The sequence below is a fragment of the Sander vitreus genome, chromosome 4 (assembly GCF_031162955.1).
Source record: "Sander vitreus isolate 19-12246 chromosome 4, sanVit1, whole genome shotgun sequence".
Taxonomy (NCBI): Eukaryota; Metazoa; Chordata; class Actinopteri; order Perciformes; family Percidae; genus Sander; species Sander vitreus.
In genome coordinates this window covers 28,787,959-28,802,676 of record NC_135858.1, presented here as the reverse complement: position 1 = coordinate 28,802,676, position 14,718 = coordinate 28,787,959, and the positions used below count along the sequence as shown (strand labels likewise).

Genomic DNA, 14,718 nt, shown 5'->3' with positions numbered 1-14,718 from the left:
ATTTCCATGAATCATGGATGTGTTGATGACATAAATGAGGAAATATTAGAGGACTTAAGGAGATGTTGAACTGCATGTGCCGATGCCACTTAACCCAAATGCCCCAGCAGCAGCACGGGAGAGGAGAGACAGAAGAGCTGCATCGTCTATAGTGAGGTAATCTCGGTCTGATGTTACACTACATTGCAAAAATATCACCATGCATTCATAACCTCGTGATTCAGTGAGAGTGAGCCCAAAACATCGGAAAGTATGTTTTTGTGACATTTCTTTATTTACATTTTGTCAAAAAGAAAAATCATTAGCAAACGTCAGTCTCCTAGGCTGTGAACCACTCCTGGCGTGCGCCCATGGATGTATTAAGAGCGTGCGCCTAGCAAATCCGCCATTATAATAACAATCCGCCATGGAACAAGTGTGCCTGCTTTTAAAGGGAATGTGAGATAACGCTCTGATTGTTTTTTTTGCACGTTATGCCCAAACGACACCTATGAGTAATGTAGCTACTTCAGACCAACCCATTTTAGATTTGCTTTAAAATAGGGCCCCTACTGGCTGGTTGGATTTTGTACAGACTCTTTCACCCCCTTAGCCACATCAAGTATCCAAACATTTAGATTCTTGGATTATTTCCTGATGTTTGACGAGATCAGATGTACAGTGAAGTGAGGTAAAAGTGTTCTGTACATATGATACATCTGATATTCATTGTTGATCTTTGGGAATGATATTTTGGTGAAGAGAATCCAAAAAAGGATCCTTTACTAATATTTCAGAGCTTTCAACTGCCTCTCACAGTCTTAATTTATTATGTTATGTTATTACTTTATTATGTCTAAATGTATAGGTCCTCAGTGTTTCCCCTATAATTGTACAGGCAGGTGTAGAGGTCTGTGTTGGTATACTGTAGCGCCCTGGTGTCGTTTTCAAGAGATTTAAAGGAGAACTATGCAGTTTGTTGAGCTTAATTTACCTTAACTGAACAGCTTCTGAGTCATTAGAATGGTTATTTGACTTTTTTCGAGTTGAATGGTGGTCGTCTCGCTCCCCCCTAGCGCCTGTGAGCGGAAAAACCACCCTTGCGAGCCGGCGGCCTCAGCATCAGGAAGTATCGCGTGATATCAGGTCTTGCAATGTAACGAATTGCTTCACGGCTAACAAGGTAGCAATGGAGTTTTTCACACTATCGTCATGGCTGAGCCGGCTAAAAAGAAGCAGAAAGCTAGGAAAGCATTGTCGGAGGAACAGAGAAAGAGGAAACGGCAGACTGACCGAGCAAGGAGTCAGACACAAGTAAACATAGGAGCTGACAAATATCTATTCCGAAGCTGTAGGGGGAGCTCTATAGAGAAACCTGCCAGCAAAAGTGAGAAAATGCTTGCTCTTGGGGGAATTACTAGAATTGTTGGGTCCTTGTATATTATAGAGTGTGGTTTAGACCTACTCTTTCTGTAAAGTGTCTTGAGATAACTCTTGTTATGATTTGATTTGATACTATAAATAAAATTGAATTGAATTGAAAACAGCGAAGAAATGGGCAAAACTACATAGCGCCTCTTTAACAGTGAACGGCCGTGCAAAATGCCACTGCTGGCGCGGTACTGGCTGGCTGAGTCCTACTTGAGTCCTGCTGTTAGTTTAAAATCTCTCTCCCAAAATCTGCAGCACCAGAAGAGCCAAAAAGCAATCTATATCACAGTATCACATGGACACACTCCCAGACACGGTGCATACATGTTCTTTTAGCCTCATTGCATTTAAAACAAAGGAAGGTCAGGTATATTACTGTTACATTTATTTACTTTGACAGGAGTTGTGATTGTCTGCATCAGCCAATTATATTAGAGTAGCTTTAAATTAGTGTTTGCTGTTTGTTGGAAGCGCTTGATTTGATATGCAGCAAAGTTTTCTATGAGCGGAGCATGCATTTTAAACATCAGTATCGCAGTTTATCATTTTCATTTAACTGTGGCAAGCCAAAATCTTGATCGCAATTGATATTCTATTAATTGTCCAGCCTTAAAACAAATGCAAATATATTTGTGTTACCAAGACATTCCCAGACAACGCAACAGTCAGATTTTGCTAAATTGCCAGGAGAACAACAACAAAGCCCTCTGTTTGCCCATGACAGTTTGCTGCCATCTGTGACGAGACAAAGAGAAATGCAGAGGAGAGAGAGTGGATGGGAGATGAGACCCATGTCCTTCCTCATCATCTGAAAACAATAAGACAACAAGGGAATGGGAATTAAAAGACTACAGCCGTCTAATCTGGAACAACGGAGGAATGTCAGGGAGATGCCACAGCATCCTTTTATCCCAGATGTGTGCTATTACAGTAGGTCCACGGGCCCGATCCCTGCGCCAGACTCTGCTGGATCGGATTTCTTCCTCTGCTAATGCCACTGGACATACGATCTGACAATGATAATGATAATTACCTCAAATGACATGCCTTCCATTGTGGAAGAAGTGGAAAACACACAGGCACGGACCCTCACAAACACAGAACACATGATGAGCATTACGACCTGGACTCCTATCTCTTTGAGTTACACCAAATCTGAGAGGCTGGATATCCTTGGATGGAAGCAGCGTAAAAGCATCAACCTCTGATGAAGCTTCAGGTGGTGTGATGTTTTAAGACGTTATCTCGCAGCGGAACAGCCAACATAAATACATACAAGTCCTTTTTTTTTAGCCATGGGGAGCCGAGTGAGGTGGACATTATCATTCTCATCATCTTTATATTTCTATAATCTAATTCTAATTCTCTTTTGTTTTCATTGGGAATTTTTTTTTCGGTGCTCATGGACAGAAAGCCTCTGTGAGAGTCTGTAAATGCGTCTCTGAGGATATTTGCAAAGGATTAAACTTAGCCTGGATGTCAGCTGAATTTAGCTGACATCCAGGCCGCCCACAACATTTGAGGTCGGGAAGTTTGGTTTGGACTTGATCCGTGGTGGAGCAACTATGCTCGAACCAGAGCTGTTCAGACCAATCAAATTGTCAGGGGGGGCTTTATATGGTTAAACAGATGATCAACAGCAACGTAATCAACCACGTCACCAAAGAGCGCTTGGGTTGAATTTGTTTACAACAAAGATGGTTGCCATCGCGTCTGTCATAAAAGATATCGACAGCGCATTCATTTTAAAAGAGATACAGAGAACCGTGATCGCACGGAAACTGCCGCCTCTGCCTTTGCTCTGTCGAAGCCTGCCTTTGACTTGCAGCTTCTGTGACGTCTGTCTCCGTTGCTCTGATTGGTTGTAGGTCTATCCAATTTTCCTTCCTGGTTTGGTTGAAATGCCCCATAATCACAGCCCAATGGAGCAGTATCAGACTCATATTCTGACTAGAATAGGAGTATGACGACGTCAGGCTAGATTAAACTCACTCCAACAATGCAATTAAACAGCAATAGCAGTAGGTTTCCTGGTTTGATTTTAAAGGAATAAGAAAATAGTGGTGTCCTGCGGAACTCACAAAGCTTCTTGTTAGTGACGCAACTTTTCAAAATTGTTACCTCTGCCAAGGAGGTTATGTTTTCAGTTTGGTCTGTTAGTCAGCAGGGTAACAGAAAAACTACTGGCCCGATTTTCATGAAACTTGGTGGAAGGGTGTGGCATAGGCCAAGGAAGAACCCATTAAATTTCACGGGATGGATACACAAATAATTTTTTGCTTTCGATAACCGAGCGAGATCGGGCATGTCCTTGGCGGAGGTCTGCACTCTCTGAATGCCTTTCTAGTTATCACTTTTTCCATCACATTCTGTCACAAACATCTCTCCATGTCGGATTTCATTATTTTTTAAACAGATAAACATTTTGATAGTGTTTTCCTCCCCCACAGTCATCAGAAACTCTGGTTTCTACCATGTTTGTGTCGTATTTCATTTGCCATAAACAAAATCTCCCAAACTGTGTTGTTATGATTCAAACACAAAATCACAAGAAAAACTGGTGAACCTTACATTTCCTGCCAGCAGAAGCACTGACCATAACAGATGAACTGCCCTGAGTCCGTTAACAGCACTACAACAAGATCCATGCGATGACTCGAGACTGTCCACCCGAGAAAAAGGACACAATTGGTCGTTTCAACAAGTTCCCCAAAATGATACCGGCAGCCTATGTATACGTTCATGTGACAACGCCCTCTAGCAGCTGTAGTAACTATGACGAGAGCAAAGGAAGAAGTCAGGGGATGTTGTTCTTGTGTGACAAAGTCTGCATAGGGGTGATGTCGGGTGGATGAGTCAGCAAAAAGTCGGACTTCAACACGGGAGACCGCAGTTTTTTTCCCATTTCCTACCCCAAATGAGTTTTGGTCAGGCCTTCCTCTCTCTGTATGTTGTTCTCAAAATCCCTTCACAACTTCGAGCTAGCAAGCTACACGCTGAAAATGGCGAGTTTTGAAAAAATACATTGGATGGTGCGACAAGGCAGGCCTGCTTGATTCTTTCGGGGAATGATTGTAAATATTTACAAAGAATATGTTTACGACATTGTCTCACTAACTGTCTGTTTTGGGACCGATTGGTCGGATTGCTGTGGATGAAGTAGACACGGTGATACACTGGTAAGAGCAAATTAAATTTAACCATGTATCCAGCTAATATAAATAGCTCACGTTACTGTATTGTGTGAACAGTTAACTTCATTTAATATTGTATGTGGCGTTTTCTTTTGCGGGGTGCAAATGTTGCACCAAAACAAGTTCCTTCCCGAGACTTTTGCAGAGGCGCCGTCGCTGCGTTCAGAGCTTAGCGGTGCCCAAAACGATTGCGATTGGTTTAAAGAAATGCAAACAAATTTTTTCTCCTATCCCAGAATGTATCTGTAGTGTAGCCAGACCATACACTGCAGTGCTGTGTAGATAGAGCTGGCAATACAAGACTAATTTGAACCATGACCTCGATCGTCCCCCAACCGTAACAAAGTAGTAATGGTGCTGCAGTTTAAATGTGATATTCCAGCCCGGTCTCACAGCAGTTCGTGTAAATGTCACGTTATTTATAATCTATTAATACGTGTTCATGGGGACGTTTTTCTCGTTTTTTACGTGGTGACCAGCACGAAAATGTGAAGTAATGTATTTCAATGGGAAGCATATTTCGTGGTCACAGCACGAAAATGGTAGGGAATAGTATAAAAAGCCGAAAATCCGCGCAGGGAGGTTGGTCGGGTTGGTGGATGGGTCAAACAACACAGGGCTTTTACCCGGGCGAGCGGGGATCGCGTCCCACGTGTGGCGTTTTGTTTCCTGTAGTCTTCCTAATCACAACCGTCACGTTATTGTGGCGCGTCCCCAGCGGCCGTCTCCCGGCGTGTGAGGCGCCCTTTCCCTGTAGTGTTTTTCCTAAACCCAACCTCCGCCATCCTGTTATTGTGGCGCGACCCCAGCGGCCGTCACCCGGCGTGTGAGGCGTCCTTTCCCCGTAGGGCATTTTGTGCTGGCCACCACGTAAAAAACGAGAAAAACGTCCCCGTGAACACGTATCAATAGATTAAAAATAATGTGACATTCACACGAACTGCCGTGAGACTGGGTTGGATATTCACAATACAGCAGTAACAAAGGGAGAGAGAGAGAGGCTAACTGTGAAAACTAACTACATTGTGACTAAGTGACATAGGAAATTATGTTGGCCAGAACTTGCTTTATGACACAGAATTTCCTGAAAATAGCAAGTCTGGCATAACTGGCAGAAGTTTATGAAACACCCTTTGGAAACAACAACATCATGTGCTTTACTACTAAAGTTACAAAATGTCAGTAACCTCATCTTTCAACAAAGACCATTCCCAGTGTCAACATTACAACATGACGCTATCCATACAGTGTATTTTGGTTCTGCAGCTACATTAGGACTCCGTCACAAAAAAAGAACCCTGATCTTTTGAATGTTGTCTGCATCATAACACCTCAAATTACCTAAGGAAGCTTCCCTCCCCTTCTAAACCACTAAGCCACTGCTGCCGAAAGGAAAACTGTTAACGTCAGCCTGCAAGTGTTAATTTGAAGTAGCACATGTTGAATTTTTTTATAAGGTCAAATCTCTCCCACTTGGCATTATAAATTGCACAAGTGTGTCAACACAGGAAATAATACAGTACATGACCAAACAATGCAGGGAATTCACAGATGTTGGCAGTCAACTTAATAAAGAAGAAGCAGCCAGTCTCTGCTGCAGTTTGTTTGTGGTAGATTTAAAATGTATATATAATGACAATAAAATATTGCAGCCATTTATTGCAGCAACTGTTTGCATTTGTAATCTGCCTCCTTCCTCCCCTTCTCACCTGTAGGACACTTTTTCTTCATCCTGCACCTCTGTGTCTCGCTGTGGGACGGGCAAAATGATGCCACTTTCTCTTCCAGCTCTCTCCCGGACTGCCCGTGCCCCCGGGTCCTGGTCTGCTTGCCCCACCTGAAGCCGCAGGGGACGCCGTCACGCAAACAGACGCTCCAGTCGCTCCACTCTCCCAACGGAGCCAGGAGACAGTCCTCTAAGAGACCAGAGGATTAAGACGTTTTTAAGGTCAGACTCAAAAGATAGCATTTTACAAAACCACATATCTGAAAAGAAGACAATCTTGGGGAAGACAAGAGGATTGCAGAAGCCAAGTACTCAACCAGTTTCACATGAGATGAATCCATGGACCCTTAAAGGGTAATTTCGTTTTTTTGGGGGGTTTTTTCAACCTGGACCCTATTTTTCAATGTATTGATGTGTAAGTGACTAATGTGGACAAAAACCTTGACTGAAAAACTGTCCAGTATTGAGCAAGAACACTGTAAGCGGAAGCCGTGAATTTGAATCATATAGGGCAAATGTGCATCGTCAGGTTGCGTCCACTAAAAGTTCTGTTTTTGCGGCTGACAGGCTCAGATTCTTATTTTAAGATGATGGTATGTGTGTTAGGTAAGAACAGAATCTACGCACACTCAAGAACACTCTTATGCACAATTGAGAGCTGACATGATTGCCCAAAATAAGTAGTTATACCGTTTTAATCCGTTCTTTATAATTTTGTAACATTATTTTCATTATTTTACACATAATCATATGTATGTTTGTTTTAATAAATACGCACTATACTTACACTTCTGCTCATTCGTAAATCACTTTGAATTGCATTGTGTATGAATTGTGCCAGGCCTATATACTTCATCAGTTCTGCGCCCTTCTCCGGATACAGCGTTCACTGCATGAGTAAATACCATAGACTGTTAACGGTCTATGGTAATTGCATTTCATGCATCGGTTTTATTTGCTGCTTTGTATGAACTGCTGACACTTCTAAATACAGTATGATGTCTCTTTTTTTCTTCTTGCAGCAGTACCTCCACTTACTAAAGTTTTTCTTTCTTTTGGAGTCGAGGCCTCCACAGTCTTTACCATGTCTTTTTGACATTTCTCTTAAGTGTGCACACAGCCCTGCCATCTCACGCCCTTTTATGGGAATTAACGGGGCGTTTACCTATGCTAAGTAGGAGCAACGGGCACAAGCTTTCAAATTACGAAGACATTGGGATTCATCATTCTAAGAACAAACCTGCGAACAATTTTGCTGTTTGAGAACACGTCATGAATCTTAGGAACTTTCTTAAGAACAAATTTAAGAAAAAACCTAGGAAGATATTGGTGAATTAGGCCCATTGTTCCCATCAGTCACTTAGTCACTAGTCTGGCTATCACCAGATCAAGCTCAATCTTTTAAGATTGAACATTAGTCTGGGGAGTCTGCTCTGTATTTTCTACTGCACAAGAGGCGTGATCAACGGGCATAGTTCAAATGACTCTGTACGCAATTGGATAGTCCTTCAACCAATCAGACCAACGATCCGGGTGATGTAGCAGCACGGGCTGCTGCCAGGGAGTACTGCGCTTCGGTGGCCGGCTTGTTGAATGTAAACAAGAAGCTGCTTGGTCGCTTCTCTATCGTCATCGTGTTAAATCCGCCAATAGCGCGCCAGGTGGATAAGCCCGTTTGTGATTGGTTCCTTGCAAATTTGTAATGGAAGCAGGATAGATAAACGTATAGGTTTCCAGCCTGAGCTACAGGGCGTAATCAAATCGCCAGCAGATCACGCTGGGTTTACCCAGTCTACTTAGACACAACAACATAGGAAAATAGGTTGGAAAAAACTCGAAGTTACTCTTTAAGGTGCTCTCAAAGATGAAGAAAATGGTAACAGAAAAGAAAAGTTCTTCAGGCACTTTTAGGTGAAGACCATAGACTATAAAACATGGACGTAGTCTCCAGGATGTCCCCCATAGGTTTCTGACAGGTGAAGACCCCGAGAGTTTGAAAGTGGTCAGCCTTTTTATGCCTGACTAAATAAAGACTTTTAACATGTATTTTTCATTCTCAGTCTAAGAGTGCCAGAAGATCTTTCCTTTAATTGAAAAAATAATAATGTCTTATTGTGCTTTTCAATACATAGATTAGAGAAATGCAAGGACTTAGATAATTAAGATAAATCATTTACAACAACAACCCATTGAGTAGTAACAACTTATTCAGACGAATGTTGTCTTCAGACCCCTCGCAACCACATTGCCATCATTTAGAATAGATGAATGCCAGCTGAAGCATTAATCACGGGACATTAAACTCGGAGTGACTGGTTGCTGATGAATGATGTCACCCACAAAATCAATCGCCGCAAGTTTTTCCACGCGGTCCACAACGGAAAAAGCAGCAGACTCGGCCAAGACGGGCCAACATTTCTTGGTAATTATCATTATCGTTGTCAGATTTGGGGTCTGTTTTTTTTGGAGTTGCTTGAGGTGTGTACCAACAGTGACATGAAACCTTAATATCGCCATGAAAACCAGATGTGGTCACAATGCCAAGGAACAACAGTAGCTGCAGATGGTGCAGGTGGACAGCAGAGGGGGAATCTGGAGTCCCGAACAGCACTGAATGATGAGTGAATTCAACAATATATCACACTAAGAAGGGATGGATTATGACACAACGCGATTTGAAGATACACTCTAAAAGTTCTCTGAAGACTTTTAAGGTGAATCATGTGTTACATTGAAAGCTTGGCTCCATATGAGAAAAAGAAAAAAAGATGAGAAAGAAATAGAGTACATGCGTGTCCACAGAACCAGACGAAGATAGGAATTAGTTCTCAGAAGAATTTTTATATTTCAGACAAAATGTCCCAAAGGCAGAACTTGTAGATTGGATGCGTCATTAAGCTGTCAGCAGCATTCAATGTGATTAGAAGTTTGCTAACTTTGATTATGTCACTTCTTTGAGAACAATGATTTCATCTACGCAAATTTTTTTTTTAAATGATTTCTTTGTTTCTCTTTGTTTTCTTGTTTAATGGTCACCACTGACACATAGTGTAATTCACCGAAACGGGTGCAATATATTAAAAGTTGCAGATTTTAGACTAAAAAACCCACAAACTGATAAAATGCTCACACATGAAATACTGCAGAAAAGTTGCCAGAGAGGCAGATGTAGCCCAGGCTTGATAATGACACCCCTATATTATTTTATTTTAAGGCATTCCTTTTATTTACCAATAAAATCTATGGGACAAAATAGTGGAAAATTATTTAACTTTCACTTATTCTTTTGTTAGCTTTGATGGGCTTGTGAATAAGCCAACGGGTGAACTTGGGTCCGGGAGCTGACTAATCAGTTATGGTCTGTGAGCTGACCAATCAGCTATCAACTAGGCTGCATTAGATCACTAGATTTACGTCTCCTCACGTCCCTTTTGGCGCCTGCATCGGGACGTAGGAGGCTGCCGTTATTCACTCGAGCGAAAGAGCTGTGCCTGAATCCACTGTCGTCACGGGGTTAAAGGCAGTGAATTACGTTTTAATGGTAAGGTTTTTGGTGGAGATTTGAGAAATGCTACGCAGGGGAGGTCCAGTCCACAGAAGGATATTGAACCACATCGACTCCTGAGATCCCAGAGATCTCCAGAGTTTAAAAAGATTCCCAGTCCAGTTGGCTGGGTGGCGAGCTACAGGATCGAGACTCTGAACTTAGACGGATAGCCTTGGATTCCTTCTTCATGGTGGTAGGACAAACAGAACCAAAACTCATATGGGCCCCAACGTTGAACATCTCTGAACTCACGTCATCAAAGAACAATTGAGCTCATAGAACTGAAAAGGGTTTCTTTTATGTGCGCACTTTATTATTTTAGTTTGTTATTTTTCATACCTGTGTTTTATCTGTATATATGCCACATGTCTGTCTTTATTAATACACTTCTCAACTTTATCCTGGTCTCTTAGTTTCTTTATTGATGTTCAATTCTCTGGCTCTTTACAATCTAGTTTTCTTCTGATTCTGGTCCAAATTCACACTGATATCAACTACATAACACTACTACAAGCTATTTCATAAATGTACATTCTTACTACATTGTAGTGGATGTTACACAGGGTTACACAGACCATGGATAAAAGGAAAAGCACTTTGCGGGAAAGTGTCTGCTGTTAATCTAACAGCAGATAGTAAATCTCTGTTAATAAATCTCTCAGGTTAGTATCATTGGTGTGTCCATTGCAAAGCAGACCTGCATTTTATAGCTGGCTGGGGGTCAATGCGCTTTTAGTTCACACACTTTATAACAGGATACAAGCCACTGAAGGTCACACAGGTTTTAAAACGGTGTACTGCAAGTAGGTTATTTGGGTTTCAGCGTTCTCAGCAATAAGTATATTATGTGCATTCACACTATAATTCTAGTTTTGAGTCTGTGCTGTAGCTTCTACATGTGATCAGTCGTAATTGAATATGCCAGACTTCAGCACTATTACATCATTTATCAGCATCATTTCAGTTTGACTAACTGACACATACATTTAGCAAGCATCTAGGCTACACACACATGGCAGACAGTGATCAGAAACTTGGATAAGGCGTTTACATGCTGTAGTATTCCAGTTTTTGTTGCATTTACTAGCATGTTCAGCTTTCTCAAAACTGCTATAAAGGCAAATGCAGGTGTCTGAAATGAGGATGTTGGAAAAATGATCATAAACTGTCCACTAGTGTGCCTGTAGTCGCAGAGTAAGACACAGTTTAATGGATAAAGCTGGTGTTGTATGTATTTTTCTTATTGTCAACAAATCACTCAAGCCTCAAGCCCATTGGTTCCCAATGAAGAAATACATTTTGACAGCTCAACAATAGCTCACAAATATATTGTTGCATTTTTTTAAAGGCTCAGTAATTTCCTAAAACAGCTGGCCACTGTAGTTTTTAGCAAACATTACTTAAACAGAAACAGGAGGAAAGCGTGCATTTGTTGGGGACTATTTTCAGTGGTGGATTAATCCACATCTGGTGCTCTACTGAGTATTTGTGGCAGCAGGACGGTGTGTGTAGCATCAAGTCAAAATAAACTACAGTCTGTGTGTTCATGGTGATGAAGGAACATGTTGCCCAGTGATGTGTTTTTAATAGTGGAGCTCTATAGCACAGAGGAATAATATCAGGCATTGATACACACACAATACTTAGGAGGATCAATTTAATGTTGACTGATGATAAAAAATATATATATAGAATATCTTCAGACGTATCCTTCTGTTGCTCTCTGATAAGGCTAAAAAAGCTCCCAGAATACTTCTAGTCGTTTGACGTAAGTTCCTCAAATATTAATGCTGTAATTGTAGCGCGTCTTTACTTACCGACGCAGTCTGTCTGGTGGGCGAAGGTTCCTCCTGGGCAGCGGGTCAGACACTTGCCTTTGTACAGCTGGAAGCCGGGCTTACACTTGGTGCAGAAGTCCCGGCTGAAACAGTGCTCACAGTCCAAAGAGCGACACTCTGAGAGGAGGGAGACCATCACACATAGGAGAATAAACAATTTGGGTAAATTCAGGAGGAAACTACAATCTCTTTTTCACCTATGTCACACTCCACACTAGGGGTGTGCAAAAAAAATCAATTCATATTCAAATCGCGATTCAAGCTCTACCGATTCAAAATCGATTCATAGAATTCCAAATATCGATTCATTTTTAAAAACATTTTTATTGTATGTCTACTGCAATCACATGGGAGAAGTAACTACATTTACATACTGTGAATCGTTTTTTTATTCGAGAATCGTTTTTGAATCGAAAATCGATTTTGAATCGAATCGTGAGCCTAAAAATCGATATGGAATTGTGACATTTTCTGAATCGTGCACCCCTACTCCACACCCAGGTGGGCAGGACGGAAAGAAAGGATGGAGCGGTTTAAACAAGTTATGGTTAAATGCTGCAGAAAACCACGAGTCAAAAAGAATGAGTGAGAGATAAGTTCCAGGTTCATGGGAGGCAGTATGATTTGATAATAGAAGCAGAAAAGCTAGATTGTTTAAAAAATTGTAATAGTTCAGGCTGTTCTCATGAACCATTAGTACGTATAGCTACGTAAAGTAAAGCACTGTAATTTGTATATATTCCACATATTTATTGCAGTACTATGCACCAAAATGATTGCCGCAGCTGCTGTATAAGACCGCTCATAAAAGACTTTTTTAGGGCTTTCAAGCGTCCCGGGAAGTACTTCTTAAGGACGCCGGTGTTTTTTTTTTTTTTTTAAGATTATTTTTGGGGCTTTTTACTTCATAAGATAGTGAAAGTGGAGGGAGAGGGAATGACGTGCAGCAAAGGGCTGCGGGTTGGATTCGAACCCCGGCTGCTGCAAATGACTCAGCCTACATGGGGCGCACACTCTACTGGGTGAGCTGGAGGTCGCCCCAGGAGGCCAGTGATTAACCCAAACCACAATCTTTTTTCTAATCTTAACTAGTCGCTTTGGTGTCTACACCTAACTGTCGTCGCCATATGATGCTCACTTTTTAACGGCTAAACTCAACAGCAACGGCCACTGAAAGGACCGTCACCTCACGGTGCTCTGTACCCGTCTCACAGTCACCTTTTCTCGGCTAAATGTAAATGTAAAGACCGCTAAACTTAACTGTCATGTGACCGGTCGTCACGTGACCAGCCACTTATTTCATAGGACATCACACGAATAGTGTTCCGCACGATATCATACGAGCCCATTCATGAAAATGCATTGGATCATTGATCGATTGGAAGTAGGAAGCAGGTGCTTTAACTTAAAGCTTTACTGCGTAACTTTTTGATATTAATAAACGTCCGTTACATTCAAGCCATTACCAAATGAGTTGCTACAAAGCTAATTAAGACTATCAGAAGATTGTGTCGTCCGCTGACTTTCCCGCGCAGAAACTCAAGTGAAGATAACTACCTCTTCTGAAGAGTCCATCATTTGTTTTTAATCCTCCGTGTCCTCCTTGGCTACTAGCAACTGCGTAGAGGAGGGGCGGGGGTGGTGCGCGATCACGGAAGGCTTGTATCATGTGGACGCACCGACAGTTTTGTTGTCATTTGTTGTACTGTAATTCCTCATGGGGGCGACAGAAACTACGCACTGTAGCTTTAACCATAGATGTGGTAAATTAGAAAATGCTCACATAAATGTATGTTTGCCAGTCTGAGCTGTTGACCCTAATGTGCTACTTTGTTACCTTCCCTCCAAAGCCTTTTATTTATATTCATCATAACATGTTGTGTTTTTGTATCTGCATATACGTGTAAACTGCACCTTTTTATTGGCACAGTGTTTTTCTGGAATGATTTAAGAGAGGTGCATCTCAATAACGGAGCTAGTCCAAATGTGTAAACTGTCTGTTGTTAGTGAACTTGTAAATTCTATCCATCCGACAAAAAACCAATCGGTTCCTTCACTATTCAGTGACTCGGGTCAGAGGAGTCATGTGTGCTGATGTGAGTTAATATCAGCAAAGACTTTATAGTAGAGCTGCAACGATTAGTTGACTAATTGAGTAGTCGATTGACAGAAAAAGAGTCGCCAACTATTTTGATAATCAATTAATCGTAACTTTTCATGCAAAAATGGCAGTTTTCAAATATGGAGATGTCCTGCTCTTTTCTGTTTTATATCATATAAAACTGAATATCTTTGGGTTTTGGACAAAACAAGACATTTTAAGACATCACCTTGGACTTGGATGAACATTGTTGCTCTATTTTCTGAAATTTTGTAGACCGATTAATGGAGAAAATAACTGGAAGATTAATCGATAATGAAAGTAACGGTTAGTAGCCCTACTCTTTAGTCGGAGAGATGTGTGCAGGGGAAAAAGAAACGTACTCATGCAGCGGTTGATGTCCTTCCCTCTCTGGCCGTAGTGTCCAGCGGGGCAGGCGTGGAGACAAGTTCCATGGTGAGACATCCCCTCCCTATGAAGGAACAAGAAGAGTCGCTCGGGGCAACGCACACAGCCGTTGTCACGGGAACACTCCAGGCAGCTCCGACAGTCCTCTGATGTCTCTCTGTGAGCTGCAGGAGAGTGGATTGCAGAGAAGGAGGAGAAAAGAAAAGTAGATGAGGGAAAGACAGAAAGAGAAACAGGTGGCCGGGTTAGGTCAGTTGGTAGAGCAGGCGCACATATGTCATTGCCCCTCTCTCTCTCTCCTTTTATGTCTTTGTCTGTCCTGTGGAATTAAAGGCCCAAAAATGCCCCAAAAAAGAATCTTTGGGGAAAAAAAGAAAGAGAAACAGGGAGAAGATGGGGAAGGAAAGGAAGACATTCACACGTAGTCACAACATATCCCACTTTTAACACTACTAATACTGTACAGCTAGTCTTTCTCCGGACAAGAAAATCAA

General features: G+C 41.7%; 1 protein-coding gene across 1 annotated transcript in view; it reads right to left on the bottom strand.

The window, feature by feature from the left end:
- The window catches only part of rspo4 (R-spondin 4), a 57,011-nt gene that overhangs the window by 28,805 nt on the left and 13,488 nt on the right, over positions 1–14,718 (bottom strand). The window contains exons 2-4 of the mRNA XM_078247320.1: positions 14,200–14,388; positions 11,695–11,832; positions 6,314–6,520 (exon numbers count right to left, since the gene is read on the bottom strand). Coding sequence (XP_078103446.1) covers positions 6,314–6,520; positions 11,695–11,832; positions 14,200–14,388 — 534 coding nt within the window. The remainder of the gene's footprint in view (positions 1–6,313; positions 6,521–11,694; positions 11,833–14,199; positions 14,389–14,718) is intronic.